Consider the following 22,101-nt stretch of genomic DNA (forward strand, 5'->3'; position numbering starts at 1 on the left):
GTGCAATCATAGTGTTATTTCACATGTGTGTGTTAGGACCATGTGACAAGACAATGAGGCGGGCCAAATAGACTGACCTTAACTGGGTCATCATATCACACCTCAGTGACTCTGACAGACAGCTTTGCAGACCAATCAAATCAGCCTATTTAAGCTGTCAGGTCAGTGAAGCATTTTTCCACTACAGCAGTAGTATTACAGGCCAAACCTGCCATGTACCCAGCAGAGCTAACCAGCTCCAGCTCCGTATCTGTCTTTTTCCTTTGTTATCTTACTGTGTGCATGACTGCAGCTCACAGACAGGCAGCCAGGCAGACAGGCAGACAGGCAGGCAGGCAGACAGGCAGACAGGCATACAGGTATTTCAGTCAAGGTATTTCACATCAGCAGCAGACAGAGGTTGTCTGGCACTCTCTCTCTCTCACACACACCAACTTTGTCTCATAGCATTTAGATATATTTTGTACGTAGATCCGAGACACTCCAATTAGTATGGTATGTATTAGTTTGTGGATGTCCATCATCCATTTCGTATGATATGTTACAAATTACAATTTGTATCATACAGTATGGTATGAATTTGCAAAAATAACAATATGCTACGAATTTGAAAATGTATGTTATGTTATGAATTCCAATTTATTGTGGCTAGCGTTGGCTAGGTGGCTAATTCTAATGTTGGCTCGCTTGCTAACTTTAGCTAGGGATTAGGGTTAAGGTTAGGGTTAAGATAAGGAGTTTGGTTAAAGGGTTAAGGTTAGGGTTAGGGGAAGGGTTAGCTCACATGCTAAGTCCTGTAGTTGCGAAGTAGCAAAACATTAGTCAGTAGTTAAAATGTTGTTATTTAGCTCAAACGGTAAAGTTGTTCATGATGAGATTTGAACACGCGACCTTTGGCTTGCTAGACGTTTGCGTTATAGTCTGTTTAGCCTACAAACTTACACACAACTTTTCTAACTACTGCATTCCCTGTCTTAGTAATCATAAGCACAATTTAATATAATTTTTTTAGGAGGGGAGTATGCTACCTGCAGCTATTTACATGTTTTACACAAATACACTACATCACCAAAAGAATGTGGAAACCTGCTCATCGAACTTCTCATCCCAAAATCATGGGCATCAATATGGGGTTGGTCCCCCCTTTGCTCCATTCTTCTGGGAAGGCTTTCCACTAGATGTTGGAACATTTCTGCAGGGACTTGCTTCCATTCAGCGTTAGTGAGGTCGGGCACTGATGTTGGGCGATTAAGCTTGTTTTGCAGTCGGCGTTCCTATTCATCCCAAAGTTGTTCAATGGGGTTGAGGCCAGGGTTCTGTGCAGGCAAGTTCTACCGCACCGATCTCAACAAGATCTCAACAGGTCCATTTCTGTCTGGACCTCACTTTGTGCATGCTGAAAAAGGAAAAGGCCTATCCCAAACTGTTGCCACAAAGTTAGATGCACAGCATTATCAACAATGTCATTATATGCTGTAGCATTAATATTTCCCTTCACTGGAACTAAGGGGCCTGAACCATGAAAAACAGTCCCAGACCGTTATTCCTCCTCCACCAAACTTTACAGTTGGCGCTATGCATTCGGGCGGTTAGCGTTCTTCTGGCATCTGCCAAACCCAGATGTGTCCCTCAGACTGCCAGATAATGAAAAGTAATTCATCACTCCAGAGAATGCTTTTCCACTACTCCAGAATCCAAAAGCTTTACACCACTCCAACCGATGCTTGGCAATGTACATGGTGATTTTAGGTTTGTGTGCAGCTGCTCAGCCATGTAAACCCATTTCATGAAGCTCCCGGTGAACAGTTCTTGTGCTGATGTTGCTTCCAGAGGCAGTTTGGGACTTGGTAGTGAGTGTTGCAAACCGATGACAGATTTTTTATTTTTTTTACATATTACGCTCTTCAGCACTCGGCGGTCCCGTTCTGTGAGCTTGTGTGGTCTACCACTTCATGGCTTAGCCATTGTTGCTCCTAGACATTTCCACTTCACAATAACAGCACTTACAGTTGACCTGGGAAGGTCTAGCAGGGCAGACATTTTACGAACTGACTTGTTGAAAAGGTGGCATCCTATGACAGGGCCACATTGAAAGTCCACTGAGCTATTCAGTAAGGCCATTCTACTGCCAATGTTTGTCTTTGGAGATTGCATGGTTGTGTGCTCGATTTTATACACCTGTCAGCAACGGGTGTGGCTGAAATAGCCGAATCCACTAATTTGAAGGGGTGTCCACATACATATAGTGAACAGTGGCGGTCGGTGCCATTTAAGATGAGGGAGGATGATTTATTTTTCTCATGAGTATGTCCTTATTTCTACTACAGCATATTGGATGACAGTCATTCATATTCCATTCACCCAGTTCAATGTAACATCGATAGGTTTAGACTACTACATGATTCTACAATTATCCCTATACCCATCATGAGGTTGCTGCAACCTAGCGTATGAATGAAAGTTGACAACGTAGATGCACACATGTCGAGAGTAAAATTTGAGGTGACAGACAGTGACACATTCAAAACCGCCTTGCAAACTCTTGCCTGCATCTAGCTTATCTAGATTTTAATCATTAGTCTAACTGTTGCAAATTAGAGTTTCTATTTGACAAATCCAGGTATGTTTATCCTAGTTTAGTTCTATTTGCTTATGTTTAAGAAAAGTTTTACAACAGAATCGGTGAAATGAATATACCCCTGATCACACGTAAACACAGATCACTTTCATAGCAGCCACTTTGTATTCCTTCTCACATCTATGCGCTCTCTTCCTCTCACCTCCTCCCTTCACTTGTGGAAATTCCACAAATTAAGTTATAACACAGCACACCTGTTAATAGAAAGGCATTCCAGGTGACTACCTCATGAAACTAGTTGAGAGAATGCCAAGAGTGTGCAAAACTGTCATCAAGGCAAAAAGGTGACTACTTTGAAGAATCTAAAGTATAAAATATATTTTGATTTAACACTTTTTTGGTTACTATATGATTCCATATGTGTTATTTCATAGTTTTGATGTCTTCACTAATATTCTACAATGTAGAAAATAGTACAAGAAATAAAGGAAAACCCTTGAATGAGTCGGTGTGTCCAAACTTTGTTAAAATCAGGCTGCAGGTTTTTTTCAGCTGTTCAGAAATAAGAGGCAGAGACATCATAAGGGGTTCAGAAGAGAGGAGTAAAGATCGAAACATGAAGGGAGGGGGAGTGTGAGCAGCAGCTATGTTAGAATAAAGAATGGTGTGCTTAAATTAACACACACACAGAACGAGATCTGGATCCTTAGCTTGAAGGAAGACGTTCCTGGAGGGGCGGGATTTGTTTTATACGTAGTCTATGATCTGTTAAAGATAACATAGTCTTTGTTCTGTTACAGATAACATATTCTATGATCTGTTAAAGATAACATATTCTATGATCTGTTAAAGATAACATAGTCTGTGGTCTGTTAAAGATAACATATTCTCTGATCTGTTAAAGATAACATAGTCTTTGGTCTGTGAAAGATAACGTAGTCTGTGGTCTGTTAAAGATAACGTAGTCTGTGGTCTGTTAAAGATAACGTAGTCTGTGGTCTGTTAAAGATAACGTAGTCTGTGGTCTGTTAAAGATAACGTAGTCTGTGGTCTGTTAAAGATAACGTAGTCTGTGGTCTGTTAAAGATAATGTGGTCTGTAGTGTGTTGAAGATAACATAGTCTGTAGTGTGTTGAAGATAACATAGTCTGTAGTGTGTTGAAGATAATTTATCATCCAATAAGATACAGTCTATGGTCAGTTTAAGATAGCACAGCATCCAAGAAGAGACAGATTGAAGGAACCTTCAAATGTTCCTCCCTTCAAAGGGTCCAGTTTATAATTAAACCAGCCACCCGTATGAGTGTGGATTATGCTGTTGACACAATCCAGGCCACAATCAAAACAGACACTTCATTTGGATGGGATGTGCCCCGGCTTTGCACAAATCGTTCCTTTAAATGGGGCTGGGATAAGAGAGAAGAGAGAAAAGGGAGTGATGTGATTGTGTATGCCTCAACATCTCCCTCAGACTGTTTGGAGTAAAAGAGAGGATAACATCCATGTGTGTGGGAGAAAGAGAGACAGACAGAGAGAGAAATAGAGAGCGAGAGGGAGAAATAGAGAGAGAGAGAAAGGGGAGAGAGAGAGGGGTAGAGAGAGAAATAGACAGAGAGAGAGAGAGAGGCTGAAAATCGAGAGGGAGAGGGGTAGAGAGAGGGAGAGGGGAGAGAAAGAGGGGGTGAAGAGAGAGAGAGGGGTAGAGAGAGAAATAGACAGAGAGAGAGAGAGAGACAGAAAAGGGAGAGGGAGAGGGGTAGAGAGAGGGGAGAGAAAGAGGGGGTGAAGAGAGAGAGAGAAAGAGGGGGTGAAGAGATAGAGAGAGAGAGAAAGAGGGGGTGAAGAGAGAGAGAGAGAGAGAGAGAGAGAGAGAGAGAGAGAAAGAGGGGTGAAGAGAGAGATAGAAAGAGGGGGTGAAGAGAGAGAGAGAGAGAAAGAGGGGGTGAAGAGAGAGAGAGAGAAAGAGGGGGTGAAGAGAGAGAGAAAGAGGGGGGTGAAGAGAGAGAGAGAGAGAGAGAGGGGGTGAAGAGAGAGAGAGAGAGAGGGGGGGGGTGAAGAGATAGAGAGAGAGAAAGAGGGGGTGAAGAGAGAGAGAGGGGTAGAGAGAGAAATAGACAGAGAGAGAGAGACAGAAAAGGGGAGAGGGAGAGGGGTAGAGAGAGGGGAGAGAAAGAGGGGGTGAAGAGAGAGAGAGAGAGAGAAAGAGGGGGTGAAGAGAGAGAGAGAGAGAGAGAGAGAGAGAGAGAGAGAGAGAGAAAGAGGGGGTGAAGAGAGAGATAGAAAAGAGGGGGTGAAGAGAGAGAGAGAGAGAAAGAGGGGGTGAAGAGAGAGAGAGAGAAAGAGGGGGGTGAAGAGAGAGAGAAAGAGGGGGTGAAGAGAGAGAGAGAGAGAGAGAGGGGGGTGAGAGAGAGAGAGAGAGAGAGGGGGGTGAAGAGATAGAGAGAGAGAAAGAGGGGGTGAAGAGAGAGAGAGAGAGAGAGAGAGAGAGAGAGGGAGAGAGGGAGAGCGAGAGGGGGTGAAGAGAGAGAGAGAGAGAGACAGAGAGAGACAGAGAGAGAGAGAGAGAGAGAGAGAGAGAGAGAGAGAGAGAGAGAGAGAGAGAGAGAGAGAAGGGTGAATAAAGACATTTCAAAATGTCATGGACAAAGGGGGAAAAATAAACATAAATATGGGTTGTATTTTCAATGGTGTTTGTTCTTTACTGCCCTTTTCTTGAGGCAACAGGTCACACATCTTGCTGCTGTGATTGGCACACAGTGGAATTTCACCCAGTAGATATGGGAGTTTATGGGTCTGTGTAATCTGAGGGAAATATGTGTCTTTAACATGGTCATACATTTGGCAGGAGGTTAGGAAGTGCAGCTTCAGTTTCCACCTCATTTTGTGGGTAGTGGGCACATAGCCTGTTTTCTCTTGAGAGCCATGTCTGCCTACGGCGTCTTTCTCAATAGCAAGGCTATGCTCACCGAGTCATAATTTTGGGTCAGTCACAGTGGTCAGGTATTCTGTGTACTCTCGGTTTAGGGCAAAATCGAATTCTAGTTTGCTCAGTGTTTTTTTAATTCTTTGCAACGTGTCAAGTAATTATCTTTTTTTTCTCATGATTTGGTTGGGTCTAATTGAATTTTACGTTCCTTTTGATGACATAGAAGGCCCTTCTTGCCTTGTCTCTCAGATCGTTAACAGATTTGTGGAAGTTACCTGTGGCACTGATGTTTAGGCCAAGGTATGTATAGTTTTTTGTGTGCTCTAGGGCAATGGTGTCTAGATGGAATTTGTATTTGTGGTCCTGGCGACTGGACCTCGTTTGGAACACCGTTTTTTTGTCTTACTGAGATTTTCTGTCAGGGCCCAGGTCTGACAGAATTTGTGCAGAATATCTAGGTGCTGCTGTAGGCCTTGGTTGGTGATAGAAGCACCAGATCATCAGCAAACAGTAGACATTTGACTTCAGATTCTAGCTGGGTGATCCGGATGCCTTGCAGACTGTTCTAGTGCCATCGCCAATTCTCTCTCCCTCTCTTACTCTCTCCTCGCTCCCCCTCCCCCTTCTCTCTTTCTCCACAGTGTTCACCCCTAAGGTGATAGGTGTGGCGAAAGCCGCTATGACTTCAGCTCCAGGGACACCAGAGAGCTGTCTCTACAGGAGGGAGACGTGGTTAAGATCTACACCAAATCAGGAGCCAATGGCTGTGGGAGGGAGAGGTCAACGGCAAGGGTGAGTTGCCCCCCCCCCCAGACACCAATCAGTTTCTCCAGTCAATCACCTGTCTGTTATTTATATATATATATATTTATATGAGTCGGAGAGAGAGGTCACATCTACAAAACAACCAATGTGCAATGTGATATTATGTTTTTTTTATGTTTAATACAATACATGAATGAGTCCACACACACCCACACACCCGTACACACTACTCCCCCTTTAATTTCTCATTGACTTTCTTATTTTCTTCTGCAGGTGGGCTGGTTTCCATCTACCTACGTGGAGGAAGGAGAGGAATGAGTCATGGAGAAAAGGAAAATACAGAGAGACCGACAGAGTGAACCGATTGGCTGTTCGGCCTGAACTGGACATTCTATGGCTTATCTGATTGCTCGCTNTTGTCTCTCAGATCGTTAACAGATTTGTGGAAGTTACCTGTGGCACTGATGTTTAGGCCAAGGTATGTATAGTTTTTTGTGTGCTCTAGGGCAATGGTGTCTAGATGGAATTTGTATTTGTGGTCCTGGCGACTGGACCTCGTTTGGAACACCGTTTTTTTTGTCTTACTGAGATTTTCTGTCAGGGCCCAGGTCTGACAGAATTTGTGCAGAATATCTAGGTGCTGCTGTAGGCCTTGGTTGGTGATAGAAGCACCAGATCATCAGCAAACAGTAGACATTTGACTTCAGATTCTAGCTGGGTGAGTCCGGATGCTGCAGACTGTTCTAGTGCCCTCGCCAATTCTCTCTCCCTCTCTTACTCTCTCTCGCTCCCCCTCCCCCTTCTCTCTTTCTCCACAGTGTTCACCCCTAAGGTGATAGGTGTGGCGAAAGCCCGCTATGACTTCAGCTCCAGGGACACCAGAGAGCTGTCTCTACAGGAGGGAGACGTGGTTAAGATCTACACCAAATCAGGAGCCAATGGCTGGTGGAGGGGAGAGGTCAACGGCAGGGTGAGTGCCCCCCCCCCCAGACACCAATCAGTTTCTCCAGTCAATCACCTGTCTGTTATTTATATATATATATATTTATATGAGTCGGAGAGAGAGAGTCACATACAAAACAACCAATGTGCAATGTGATATTATTTTTTTTTTTATGTTATACAATACATGAATGAGTCCACACCACACCCACACACCCGTACACACTACTCCCCCTTTAATTCTCATTGACTTTCTTATTTTCTTCTGCAGGTGGGCTGGTTTCCATCTACCTACGTGGAGGAAGGAGAGGAATGAGTCATGGAGAAAAGGAAAATACAGAGAGACCGACAGAGTGAACCGATTGGCTGTTCGGCCTGAACTGGACATTCTATGGCTTATCTGATTGCTCGCTGAGAACTGGACATTCTATGGTTTATCTGATTGCTTGCTGAGAACTTGACATTCTATGGTTGACCCTCCTATTGGCTGTTGCCTCAATAACGACCCAGAATCCTCCTGGGAGAATAGAGGGTTCGTCGATGGAATAGTGACTGGTTCTCTCTGGTCTGCCTCTTCAACAGACTTGGCTGTCAGCATGGGTAGGACCTTTGCCAGAACCAAGATCCCTACTTCCGTCCATCCCTCTCTCCCTCACTTCCACCTCTCTCCCCTAACTCAGCTACTGCAGGTTGTCTCTTAAATGCTGCACATCCGTTCATCCATCCATCCATCTGCACCACTCAGGACATAGCTAAGACTGTCTAAAGGGAAAGAGAAAAGAGAGAGCGAGAGAAGAGACTGAGAGAGGAGGCAGGGATTTGCCACACCGCAGGGCTTCGTCTGTCCTGACCTGCCTGTGTTGCTCTGTTCCACTTACCTTGGTGATTATTGATGACTTGATGCAGCGGCATCCCCATACACACACACACACACACACACGGCTGGAAACGCTGTCATGAAACACCTCCCAAACCACTCCCCACAGATTACAATAACTGAAACACAACACACATTCTCCCCTACAAACCTCACGGTGTTGTGTTGTCTTTGCTATTAGCCTCCCCATGTTCTCAACTCTCCAGCTGTTCAGCAGGCTGGGTACGGGGCTGTCGCTGTGTGTTGATTTGAACAAGCTAGTGATGCCATGCTACCCTACGACTCTCTCTCTCTCAATTCAATTCAATTCAAGGGGCTTTATTGACATGGGAAACATGTGTTAACATTGCCAAAGCAAGTGAGGTAGATAATATACAAAGTGAAATAAACAATAAACAGTAAACATTACACTCACAGAAGATCCCAAAATAATAAAGATATTACAAATGTCATATTATGTCTATATACCTGTATAATATCTCTCTCTCTGCTCTCTTTCTCCTTATCAAATCAAACCAAATATATTTGTCACATGCGCCGAATACAGGTGTAGACCGTACCGTGAAATGCTTACTTTACAAGCCCTTAACCAACAGGTGTAGACCGTACCGTGAAATGCTTACTTTACAAGCCCTTAACCAACAATGCAGTTCAAGAAATAGAGTTAAGAAAATATTTACTGAATAAACTAAAGTAAAAAAAACAGAGAATGTATTGACGCCTCAGTGCCTTAGACCGAACTCCGGAGCACCCGGATGGCAGGAAGCCTGGCCCCAGAGATGAACTGGGCTGTATGGACTACCCTCAGTAGCGCCTTACCTTCAGCTGCTAAGCAGTTGCCATACCAGGCGGTGATGCAACCGGTCAGGATGCGCTCGATGGTGCAGTTGTAGAACTTTTTGAGGATCTGGGGACCCATGCCAAATCTTTTCAGTCTCTTGAGGGGGAAAAAGCATTGTGGTGTCCTCTTCACGGCGTTGTTACTGTGTTTGGACCATGTTAGTTTGTTGGTGATGTGGACATCAAGGAACTTGAATCTCTCGACCCGCTCCACCATGTGAATGGGGGACTGTTCGACCCTCCTTTTCCTGTAGTCCACAATCAGCTCCTTAGTCTTGCTCACATTGAGAGAGAGGTTGTTGTCCTGGCACCACACTGCCAGGTCTCTGACCTCCTCCCTATAGGCTGTCTCATCGTTGTCATTGATCAGACTTACCACTGTTGTGTCATCAGCTAATTTAATGATGGTGTTGGAGTCGTGCTTGGCCATGCAGTCGTGGGTGAACAGGGAGTACGTGGCAGATGTGTTGTTGCCTACCCTCACCTTCTGGAGGCGACCTGTCAGGAAGTCCAGGATCCATTTGCAGAGGGAGATGTTAGTCCCAGGATCCTTAGTTTTAGTGATGAGCTTTGAGGACACTCTCTTTCTCCGTATTTCACTGTCTCTCTTTATCTCTCTCACTCTCTTTCTATACCCCTCCTACCCTCTCCCCCTCCTCTCTCTTTCTATACCCCTCCTCCCCTCTCCCCCTCCTCCCCCTCCTCCCCTCTCCCCCTCCTCTCTCTTTCTGTACCCCTCCTCCCCTCTCCCCCTCCTCCACTCTCCCCCTCCCCTCTCCCCTGAAGAGGGTTTCCAGTAGACATTCCAAGCAGTGCCTTCTATCCTTGTTAATCCTCTAATGAGAGGGATTTAGCAAGGGAATAATAACTTTACAGACGCTGAAATACCCACTCAGACAGGCAGTATAATATATCATGCCGTAGTTACCACAGACAAGAATAGTATTAATGTCAGAAGAATGGGATTAATGTCAGGAGAAATGGATTAATATCAGAAGAATGGGATTAATGTCAGGAGAAATGGATTAATATCAGAAGAATGGGAATAATGTCAGGAGAAATTGATTAATATCAGAAGAATGGGATTAATGTCAGGAGAAATGGATTAATATCAGAAGATTGGGAATAATGTCAGGAGAAATGGATTAATATCAGAAGAATGGGATTAATGTCAGGAGAAATGGATTAATATCAGAAGAATGGGAATAATGTCAGGAGAAATGGATTAATATCAGAAGAATGGGATTAATGTCAGGAGAAATGGATTAATATCAGAAGAATGGGAATAATGTCAGGAGAAATGGATTAATATCAGAAGAATGGGATTAATGTCAGGAGAAATGGATTAATATCAGAAGCATGGGATTAATGTGAGAATAATGGGATTAATGTCAGGAGAAATGGATTAATATCAGAAGAATGGGATTAATGTCAGGAGAAATGGATTAATATCAGAAGAATGGGATTAATGTGAGAATAATGGGATTAATGTCAGGAGAAATGGATTAATATCAGAAGAATGGGATTAATGTGAGAATAATGGGATTAATGTCAGGAGAAATTTATTAATATCAGAAGAATGGGAATAATGTCAGAAGAATGGGATTAATGTCAGAAGAAATGGATTAATATCAGAAGAATGGGATTAATGTCAGAAGAATGGGAATAATGTCAGAAGAATGGGATTAATGTCAGGAGAAATGGATTAATATCAGAAGAATGGGATTAATGTGAGAATAATGGGATTAATGTCAGGAGAAATGGATTAATATCAGAAGAATGGGATTAATGTGAGAATAATGGGATTAATGTCAGGAGAAATGGATTAATATCAGAAGAATGGGAATAATGTCAGAAGAATGGGATTAATGTCAGAAGAATGGGAATAATGTTAGGAGAATGGGATTAATGACAGAAGAATGGGATTAATGTCAGGAGAATGGGATTAATGTCAGAAGAATGGGAATAATGTCAGAAGAATAGGAATAATGTCAGAAGAATGGGAATAATGTCAGAAGAATGGGATTAATGTCAGAAGAATGGGATTAATGTCAGAAGAATGGGAATAATGTTAGGAGAATGGGATTAATGACAGAAGAATGGGATTAATGTCAGGAGAATGGGATTAATGTCAGAAGAATGGGATTAATGTCAGGAGAAATGGATTAATGTCAGAAGAATGGGATTAATGTCAGAAGAATGGGATTAATGTGAGAAGAATGGGATTAATGTGAGAAGAATGGGATTAATGTTAGGAGAATGGGATTAATGTGAGAAGAATGGGATTAATGTGAGAAGAATGAGATTAATGTGAGAAGAATGGGATTAATGTTAGGAGAATGGGATTAATGTTAGGAGATTGGGATTAATGTTAGGAGAATGGGAATAATGTCAGAAGAATGGGAATAATGTCAGAAGAATGGGATTAATGTCAGAAGAATGGGATTAATGTCAGAAGAATGGGAATAATGTTAGGAGAATGGGATTAATGACAGAAGAATGGGATTAATGTCAGGAGAATGGGATTAATGTCAGAAGAATGGGATTAATGTCAGGAGAAATGGATTAATGTCAGAAGAATGGGATTAATGTCAGAAGAATGGGATTAATGTGAGAAGAATGGGATTAATGTGAGAAGAATGGGATTAATGTGAGAAGAATGGGATTAATGTGAGAAGAATGGGATTAATGTTAGGAGAATGGGATTAATGTGAGAAGAATGGGATTAATGTGAGAAGAATGAGATTAATGTGAGAAGAATGGGATTAATGTTAGGAGATTGGGATTAATGTTAGGAGAATGGGATTAATGTTAGGAGAATGGGATTAATGTTAGGAGAATGGGATTAATGTTAGGAGAATGGGATTAATGTTAGGAGAATGGGGTTAATGTTAGGAGAATGGGATTAATGTTAGGAGAATGGGATTAATGTTAGGAGATTGGGATTAATGTTAGGAGATTGGAGATTGGGATTAATGTTAGGAGATTGGGATTAATGTTAGGAGAATGGGAATAATGTCAGAAGAATGGGAATAATGTCAGAAGAATGGGATTAATGTCAGAAGAATGGGATTAATGTCAGAAGAATGGAATAATGTTAGGAGAATGGGATTAATGACAGAAGAATGGGATTAATGTCAGGAGAATGGGATTAATGTCAGAAGAATGGGATTAATGTCAGGAGAAATGGATTAATGTCAGAAGAATGGGATTAATGTCAGAAGAATGGGATTAATGTGAGAAGAATGGGATTAATGTGAGAAGAATGGGATTAATGTGAGAAGAATGGGATTAATGTGAGAAGAATGGGATTAATGTTAGGAGAATGGGATTAATGTGAGAAGAATGGGATTAATGTGAGAAGAATGAGATTAATGTGAGAAGAATGGGATTAATGTTAGGAGATTGGGATTAATGTTAGGAGAATGGGATTAATGTTAGGAGAATGGGATTAATGTTAGGAGAATGGGATTAATGTTAGGAGAATGGGATTAATGTTAGGAGAATGGGGTTAATGTTAGGAGAATGGATTAATGTTAGGAGAATGGGATTAATGTTAGGAGATTGGGATTAATGTTAGGAGATTGGAGATTGGGATTAATGTTAGGAGATTGGGATTAATGTTAGGAGAATGGGATTAATGTTAGGAGAATGGGATTAATGTTAGGAGATTGGGATTAATGTTAGGAGATTGGGATTAATGTTAGGAGATTGGGATTAATGTTAGGAGAATGGGATAATGTTAGGAGAATGGGATTAATGTTAGGAGAATGGGATTAATGTTAGGAGATTGGGATTAATGTTAGGAGATTGGGATTAATGTTAGGAGATTGGGATTAATGTTAGGAGATTGGGATTAATGTTAGGAGATTGGGATTAATGTTAGGAGAATGGGATTAATGTTAGGAGAATGGGATTAATGTTAGGAGAATGGGATTAATGTTAGGAGAATGCACTGTCACAAGGACCTGTTTCGCCATGTCTGAATCCCCCTGACCTTGACTGACAGGTGTATCAGCGTCTCAATGTGTTGATGAAAGTTCTGTACGGTGGTTGTTGAAGTGGTGACGTCTGGGAGGTGGTTTACCACTGGGAGGAGAGCGGCTGGCAAGACACACACACGCACACGCACACACACACACACACACACACACACACGGCACAGCCATATCCATAGATGCTCCATAATATAATATGACATGATTACAAAGTACATACGTGATGTATATATTATTATAAATATTATATTGGGGAACAAAGCATATTAAATTATCAAGGTATATAACTATAATGAAGAGGTATCCCCTGTCCCGTGGGTCATATTCATTAGGCACTAAACGGAAAAAACAATCTGAACTGAAACAGGATGGGACGACCTTTCGCATTCTTCTGTTGCATAACGTTTTGGTGTGGTGTGCCCTCCTGGGTGCCCTCCTGGGTGCCCTCCTGGGTGCACTCCTGGGTGCACTCCTGGGTGCCCTCCTGGGTGCCCTCCTGGGTGCCCTCCTGGGTGCCCTCCTGGGTGCACTCCTGGGTGCACTCCTGGGTGCCCTCCTGGGTGCACTCCTGGGTGCCCTCCTGGGTGCCCTCCTGGGTGCACTCCTGCTGTCTTCCTGTGGTTCTTCTGTGTGTTCATGCTGGTCATTGTGACACAAAATGCATTATGATGTGACTCTGGTCCTTGGAATGCTGGGAAATTGTTTTTTTTTTACTACACTGTACGTCTCAAGGGAAAGTAGGGTTTGGACTGTAACAAGGAATCAGTGGAGTGAGAGACTTTAAAGCGTTATCCTCTGTGCTGATCTGAACGGTTTCCCACCCCAATGGCATTATCAGGCTTTTATTAGGCAACTCATATTCCAGCATTACTAATGTGTTTTCTTTGTTGATGTGCAAGGCATCTGGATAATGTCTTGATATGATGAAATGTGTAAAAGAAGATATGTGTTCAATTATACATGTTTATTTTGGAATTATACTCATAGAATATAATGGTGTGTGTGTGTACAGGTTTCATTGTGAAATGTCCCTATCCATCCACCCACCCCTACTCTATTGTGTTTTACCTGCAGTGCAGGTTAGCCACCACCAGATAGCAGCAGCATTAGCACATCTTTCTCCTCCACCTCTTTCTCTGCCTGTCTCTCCTCCACCTCTTTCTCTGCCTGTCTCTGCTCCACCTCGTTCTCTGCCCGTCTCTCCTCCACCTCTTTCTCTGCCTGTCTCTCCTCCACCTCTTTCTCTGTCTGTCTCTCCTCCACCTCGTTCTCTGCCTGTCTCTCCTCCTCCTCTTTCTCTGCCTGTCTCTCCTCCACCTCTTTCTCTGCCTGTCTCTCCTCCACCTCTTTCTCTGCCCGTCTCTCCTCCACCTCGTTCTCTGCCTGTCTCTCCTCCACCTCGTTCTCTGCCTGTCTCTCCTCCACCTCTTTCTCTGCCTGTCTCTCCTCCACCTCGTTCTCTGCCTGTCTCTCCTCCACCTCGTTCTCTGCCTGTCTCTCCTCCACCTCTTTCTCTGCCTGTCTCTCCTCCACCTCTTTCTCTGCCTGTCTCTCCTCCACCTCGTTCTCTGCCTGTCTCTCCTCCACCTCTTTCTCTGCCTGTCTCTCCTCCACCTCGTTCTCTGCCTGTCTCTCCTCCACCTCGTTCTCTGCCTGTCTCTCCTCCACCTCTTTCTCTGCCTGTTTCTCCTCGACCTCTTTCTCTGCCTGTCTCTCCTCCACCTCGTTCTCTGCCTGTCTCTCCTCCACCTCGTTCTCTGCCTGTCTCTCCTCCTCCTCTTTCTCTGCCTGTCTCTCCTCCACCTCGTTCTCTGCCTGTCTCTCCTCCACCTCTTTCTCTGCCTGTCTCTCCTCCACCTCTTTCTCTGCCTGTCTCTCCTCCACCTCTTTCTCTGCCTGTCTCTCCTCCACCTCTTTGTCTGCCTGTCTCTCCTCCACCTCGTTCTCTGCCTGTCTCTCCTCCACCTCTTTCTCTGCCTGTCTCTCCTCTACCTCTTTCTCTGCCTGTCTCTCCTCCACCTCGTTCTCTGCCTGTCTCTCCTCCACCTCTTTCTCTGCCTGTCTCTCCTCCACCTCTTTCTCTGCCCGTCTCTCCTCCACCTCGTTCTCTGCCTGTCTCTCCTCCTCCTCTTTCTCTGCCTGTCTCTCCTCCACCTCGTTCTCTGCCTGTCTCTCCTCCACCTCTTTCTCTGCCTGTCTCTCCTCCACCTCTTTCTCTGCCTGTCTCTCCTCCACCTCTTTCTCTGCCTGTCTCTCCTCCACCTCTTTCTCTGCCTGTCTCTCCTCCACCTCTTTCTCTGCCTGTCTCTCCTCCACCTCTTTCTCTGCCTGTCTCTCCTCCACCTCGTTCTCTGCCTGTCTCTCCTCCACCTCGTTCTCTGCCTGTCTCTCCTCCACCTCGTTCTCTGCCTGTCTCTCCTCCACCTCTTCTCTGCCTGTCTCTCCTCCACCTCTTTCTCTGCCTGTCTCTCCTCCACCTCTTCTCTGCCTGTCTCTCCTCCACCTCGTTCTCTGCCTGTCTCTCCTCCACCTCTTTCTCTGCCTGTCTCTCCTCTACCTCTTCTCTGCCTGTCTCTCCTCCCACCTCGTTCTCTGCCTGTCTCTCCTCCACCTCTTTCTCTGCCTGTCTCTCCTCCACCTCTTTCTCTGCCCGTCTCTCCTCCACCTCTTTCTCTGCCTGTCTCTCCTCCACCTCTTTCTCTGCCTGGTCTCTCCTCCACCTCTTTCCTCTGCCTGTCTCTCCTCCACCTCGTTCTCTGCCTGTCTCTCCTCCACCTCGTTCTCTGCCTGTCTCTCCTCTACCTCTTTCTCTTGCTGTCTCTCCTCCACCTCGTTCTCTGCCTGTCTCTCCTCCACCTCGTTCTCTGCCTGTCTCTCCTCCACCTCTTTCTCTGCTTGTCTCTCCTCCACCTCTTTCTCTGCCTGTCTCTCCCCTCCACCTCGTTCTCTGCCTGTCTCTCCTCCACCTCGTTCTCTGCCTGTCTCTTCTCCACCTCGTTCTCTGCTGTCTCTCCTCTACCTCTTTCTCTGCCTGTCTCTCCCCCCCCTCTTTCTCTGCCTGTCTCTCCTCCACCTCGTTCTCTGCCTGTCTCTCCTCCACCTCGTTCTCTGCCTGTCTCTCCTCCCCCTCTCTTTCTCTGCCTGTCTCTCCTCCACCTCGTTCTCTGCCTGTCTCTCCTCCACCTCGTTCTCTGCCTGTCTCTCCTCTACCTCTTTCTCTGCCTGTCTCTCCCCCCCTCTTTCTCTGCCTGTCTCTCCTCCACCTCGTTCTCTGCCTGTCTCTCTTCCACCTCGTTCTCTGCCTGTCTCTCCTCCCCCTCTCTTTCTCTGCCTGTCTCTCCTCCTCCTCTTTCTCTGCCTGTCTCTCCTCCACCTCGTTCTCTGCCTGTCTCTCCTCCACCTCTTTCTCTGCCTGTCTCTCCTCTACCTCTTTCTCTGCCTGTCTCTCCTCCACCTCTTTCTCTGCCTGTCTCTCCTCCACCTCTTTGTCTGCCTGTCTCTCCTCCACCTCGTTCTCTGCCTGTCTCTCCTCCACCTCTTTCTCTGCCTGTCTCTCCTCTACCTCTTTCTCTGCCTGTCTCTCCTCCACCTCGTTCTCTGCCTGTCTCTCCTCCACCTCTTTCTCTGCCTGTCTCTCCTCCACCTCTTTCTCTGCCCGTCTCTCCTCCACCTCGTTCTCTGCCTGTCTCTCCTCCTCCTCTTTCTCTGCCTGTCTCTCCTCCACCTCGTTCTCTGCCTGTCTCTCCTCCACCTCTTTCTCTGCCTGTCTCTCCTCCACCTCTTTCTCTGCCTGTCTCTCCTCCACCTCTTTCTCTGCCTGTCTCTCCTCCACCTCGTTCTCTGCCTGTCTCTCCTCCACCTCTTTCTCTGCTGTCTCTCCTCCACCTCTTTCTCTGCCTGTCTCTCCTCCACCTCTTTCTCTGCCTGTCTCTCCTCCACCTCGTTCTCTGTCTGTCTCTCCTCCACCTCGTTCTCTGGCTGTCTCTCCTCCACCTCGTTCTCTGCCTGTCTCTCCTCCACCTCTTTCTCTGCCTGTCTCTCCTCCACCTCTTTCTCTGCCTGTCTCTCCTCCACCTCTTTCTCTGCCTGTCTCTCCTCCACCTCGTTCTCTGCCTGTCTCTCCTCCACCTCTTTCTCTGCCTGTCTCTCCTCTACCTCTTTCTCTACCTGTCTCTCCTCCACCTCTTTCTCTGCCCATCTCTCCTCCACCTCTTTCTCTGCCTGTCTCTCCTCCACCTCTTTCTCTGCCTGTCTCTCCTCCACCTCTTTCTCTGCCTGTCTCTCCTCCACCTCTTTCTCTGCCTGTCTCTCCTCCACCTCGTTCTCTGCCTGTCTCTCCTCCACCTCGTTCTCTGCCTGTCTCTCCTCCACCTCATTCTCTGCCTGTCTCTCCTCTACCTCTTTCTCTGCCTGTCTCTCCTCCACCTCGTTCTCTGCCTGTCTCTCCTCCACCTCGTTCTCTGCCTGTCTCTCCTCCACCTCTTTCTCTGCCTGTCTCTCCTCCACCTCTTTCTCTGCCTGTCTCTCCTCCACCTCGTTCTCTGCCTGTCTCTCCTCCACCTCGTTCTCTGCCTGTCTCTCCTCCACCTCGTTCTCTGCCTGTCTCTCCTCTACCTCTTTCTCTGCCTGTCTCTCCCCCCTCTTTCTCTGCCTGTCTCTCCTCCACCTCGTTCTCTGCCTGTCTCTCCTCCACCTCGTTCTCTGCCTGTCTCTCCTCCACCTCGTTCTCTGCCTGTCTCTCCTCCCCCTCTCTTTCTCTGCCTGTCTCTCCTCCACCTCGTTCTCTGCCTGTCTCTCCTCCACCTCGTTCTCTGCCTGTCTCTCCTCCCCCTCTCTTTCTCTGCCTGTCTCTCCTCCACCTCGTTCTCTGCCTGTCTCTCCTCCACCTCGTTCTCTGCCTGTCTCTCCTCCACCTCGTTCTCTGCCTGTCTCTCCTCCACCTCTTTCTCTGCCTGTCTCTCCTCCACCTCGTTCTCTGCCTGTCTCTCCTCCACCTCTTTCTCTGCCTGTCTCTCCTCCACCTCGTTCTCTGCCTGTCTCTCCCCTCTCTTTCTCTGCCTGTCTCTCCTCCACCTTGTTCTCTGCCTGTCTCTCCCCCTCTCTTTCTCTGCCTGTCTCTCCTCCACCTCGTTCTCTGCCTGTCTCTCCTCCACCTCGTTCTCTGCCTGTCTCTCCCCCTCTCTTTCTCTGCCTGTCTCTCCTCCACCTCATTCTCTGCCTGTCTCTCCTCCACCTCTTTCTCTGCCTGTCTCTCCTCCACCTCTTTCTCTGCCTGTCTCTCCTCCACCTCTTTCTCTGCCTGTCTCTCCTCCACCTCGTTCTCTGCCTGTCTCTCCTCCACCTCGTTCTCTGCCTGTCTCTCCCCCTCTCTTTCTCTGCCTGTCTCTCCTCCACCTCGTTCTCTGCCTGTCTCTCCTCCACCTCTTTCTCTGCCTGTCTCTCCTCCACCTCGTTCTCTGCCTGTCTCTCCTCCACCTCGTTCTCTGCCTGTCTCTCCTCCACCTCGTTCTCTGCCTGTCTCTCCCCCTCTCTTTCTCTGCCTGTCTCTCCTCTACCTCTTTCTCTGCCTGTCTCTCCTCCACCTCGTGCTCTGCCTGTCTCTCCTCCACCTCGTGCTCTGCCTGTCTCTCCTCCACCTCGTGCTCTGCCTGTCTCTCCTCCACCTCTTTCTCTGCCTGTCTCTCCTCCACCTCATTCTCTGCCTGTCTCTCCCCCTCTCGTTCTCTACCTGTCTCTCCTCCACCTCGTTCTCTGCCTGTCTCTCCCCCTCTCGTTCTCTACCTGTCTCTCCTCCACCTCGTTCTCTGCCTGTCTCTCCCCCTCTCGTTCTCTACCTGTCTCTCCTCCACCTCTTTCTCTGCCTGTCTCTCCTCCACCTCGTTCTCTGCCTGTCTCTCCTCCACCTCGTTCTCTGCCTGTCTCTCCTCCACCTCGTGCTCTGCCTGTCTCTCCTCCACCTCGTGCTCTGCCTGTCTCTCCTCCACCTCGTGCTCTGCCTGTCTCTCCTCCACCTCGTTCTCTGCCTGTCTCTCCTCCACCTTGTTCTCTGCCTGTCTCTCCTCTACCACTTTCCTCATGTTCTATCTATTGTCTCTTCCTATAACAGTGTGGGCTGGGGATGTTCAAACACATCAGGAGATGCTTTAGGCACCATAGACACAACAGTGATAACCTTTCAGGTTGCAACCAGGCTTTCTATGCATGGGATCTAGGGATATACTTTCCCTCAGAGAGATAAGAACAGTCTTTCTATGCATGGGATCTAGGGATCTACTTACCCTCAGAGAGATAAGAACAGTCTTTCTATGCATGGGATCTAGGGATCTACTTACCCTCAGAGAGATAGGAACAGTCTTTCTATGCATGGGATCTAGGGATCTACTTACCCTCAGAGAGATAGGAACAGTCGGTCTATGCACGGGATCTAGGGATCTACTTACCCTCAGAGAGATAGGAACATTCTTTCTATGCATGGGATCTAGGGATCTACTTACCCTCAGAGAGATAGGAACAGTCTTTCTATGCATGGGATCTAGGGATCTACTTACCCTCAGAGAGATAGGAACAGTCTCTCTATGCACGGGATCTAGGGATCTACTCTCCCTGTTGACAGTAAGAGGTTTACACTAGCAGGGCTTCTTCCTCCCCTGTGTGTCTCTGTATCCTATATCCTCTACACAGAGAGAACATAATAAAGCCAAAAGGTTATCAGTGATCTGATCTTTACACTATCTCTCCTCACCAAGAACACCCACTACATCCATATTTCTCCGTCTCTCTCTTTCTCTTTCTATCTCTGTCTCTCTCTCTATCTCTCTGTCCCTCTCTCTGTCTCTCTCTCTTTCTCTTTCTATCTCTGTCTCTCTCTCTGTCTCTCTCTGTCCCTCTCTCTGTCTCTATCTCTCTGTGCTCAATTAGAATGAGGACAAAATCAGGACAAAAAGGACGTATGCTAGCGCCAGGTATAAACGGGACTAGAGAGTCCTCGATCAACAAAAGAACTGTCTGCTGTCTGTACCCGTGTCTCTCAGTTATGGTACTCTGAATGTTGCATTGTTCACATTGTTCTACCATCCTTCATGAAGCCAAAATATGTATAATATACTGTAGCTATACTTGACATGGTCGAGGGTAGGGAACCATGTTCCTGGGGTGTTGTAGGTGCTGCATCATTTTGTCCCGACTCGGCACCACACCGTGACACTTAGTTAATGGATCAGTTCAAGTGATTGCCTATATTCAACACACCTGATCTTCCAGGTTGGTTAAGTTGTAAACATGAAGTGCCTGCGTCCCTCCAAGAGCAGGGTTACCCACCCCTTTGGTCTAGAGTCTAAACACCATGGTAACCTGCCACTGTGGCCTAACTAACCCGTAGCGGTGCAATCTGTGTCAGTGTGTATCATCACAGCGTAGTGCTGTGTCATACTGTAGATATGTAAATATCACACAATAAACATGTGCATATTGCTTTAAAAATATATATATATCATCACAGTGTCTGTTTTCTTCTTCTCTCTGATAGCTGCTTAAACGTTTCCTGTTTTTAAATTAGCTTCAGCCGAAGTAGGATTCCTTATGTCGTCTTTATTGTTGGAAAGGCTCTTGTTTTTCAAGGAGAGGTTATTTTCACGTACAGTAGATTTGAATCTCAGCCACTGGAGTGCCTGTTCCAGACTTCCATTTGGCTAATTGTTGTGCATCTGAGGAGGTAAATGGCTAAACAAAGGAATATGCTGTTAGCAGGCCAATGACAGAGGGAAGAGAGAACAGATCATTTAGAAAACAGAAGAGATGGTCATTCTATGGAGATGTATTCAGTGGTGTGTCACAATATAGCGTTAGTGTAATGCTATTCATTCACCCCCCCATCTTAGTCACAGACCAGGGAGATGAGAGAGGGGTTTCACCCCCCCCCCCCCCCCCCCCCCCCCATCTTAGTCACAGACCAGGGAGATGAGAGAGGGGTTTCACCCCCCCCCCCCCCCCCCCCCCCATCTTAGTCACAGACCAGGGAGATGAGGGAGGGGTTTAATCCCCCCCCCCCCATCTTAGTCATAGATAGGGAGATGAGAGAGGGGTTTCATCCCCCCCCCCCCATCTTAGTCACAGACCAGAGGTATGAGAGAGGGGTTTCACCCTCCCATCCCAGTCACAGACCAGGAAGATGAGAGAGGGGTTTCACCCCCCAATCTTAGTCACAGACCAGGAAGATGAGAGAGGGGTTTCACCCTCCAATCCCAGTCACAGACCAGGAAGATGAGAGAGGGGTTTCACCCCCCAATCTTAGTCACAGACCAGGAAGATGAGAGAGGGGTTTCACCCCCCAATCTCAGTCACAGACCAGGGAGATGAGAGAGGGGTTTCACCCCCCATCCCAGTCACAGACCAGGGAGATGAGAGAGGGGTTTCACCCCCCATCCCAGTCACAGACCAGGGAGATGAGAGAGGGGTTTCACCCCCCATCCCAGTCACAGACCAGGGAGATGAGAGAGGGGTTTCTGATAGGAATTTTATGAATAATGACTAAACAATATCTACATTTAAATAGAACTATAACTAATTAAACTCTACCCTGTTTTACAATATCTGATTAATACTGTTAGTTCATAAGGAAGGGATTATGTAGCATGAACAAGGAGTAATTAAACATAATAAACAGCATTCCAACTAGGTTGGGGAGGAATGGGTTGTGGGTTTTAAGTAAGCAAAAAGGATCGTTAACCTGTGTCTGAACCCACTCAGCTGTAACTCTGTGACGTTTAGATAAGACAGCGAGAGCCTCTCCAGGTTTTCCGTTCTCTGGAACTGTCTGCTAAATAGTGATAGATAATGGTGAGACTTCAGAAGTTAATCTTGATATAGTGTGTGTCAGGAGTGTGCGCTAGAGGGTTGGAATAAACTTTTGAACCTGCTTTGTCTTGGTCGAGAGGAGGAGATTCATTCTACAACCAATGACGTCATATTTTGTATATTAACTGTTGTTCGTGGTTCTATGGGAGCGCGCTCCGAGAATAAATACCATTATCTAATTTTGATAAAACTGATCCCTGTCTAGGTTTCACCCTCCCATCCCAGTCACAGACCAGATGAGAGAGGGGTTTCACCCCATCACACCCATAGACCAGGGAGATGAGAGAGGGGTTTCACCCCATCACACCCATAGACCAGGGAG

General features: G+C 46.4%; 1 protein-coding gene across 3 annotated transcripts in view; it reads left to right on the forward strand.

Annotated features, from left to right (window-relative positions):
- Positions 1-8,540, forward strand: part of LOC109885250 (guanine nucleotide exchange factor VAV3) — a 218,414-nt gene extending 209,874 nt beyond the window's left edge. For 2 of the 3 annotated variants that reach the window (XM_031836407.1, XM_031836406.1), the window contains exons 26-27: positions 7,088-7,239; positions 7,483-8,533. In XM_031836407.1, coding sequence (XP_031692267.1) covers positions 7,088-7,239; positions 7,483-7,527 — 197 coding nt within the window. In that variant the 3' untranslated portion in view covers positions 7,528-8,533. Of the gene's footprint in view, positions 1-7,087; positions 7,240-7,482 lie in introns of all 3 variants that reach the window. The other variant, XM_031836405.1, reaches the window with a different exon arrangement.
- Positions 8,541-22,101: the final 13,561 nt, after the last annotated feature.

This window comes from Oncorhynchus kisutch, linkage group LG11 (genome assembly GCF_002021735.2).
Source record: "Oncorhynchus kisutch isolate 150728-3 linkage group LG11, Okis_V2, whole genome shotgun sequence".
NCBI classification, from domain to species: Eukaryota; Metazoa; Chordata; class Actinopteri; order Salmoniformes; family Salmonidae; genus Oncorhynchus; species Oncorhynchus kisutch.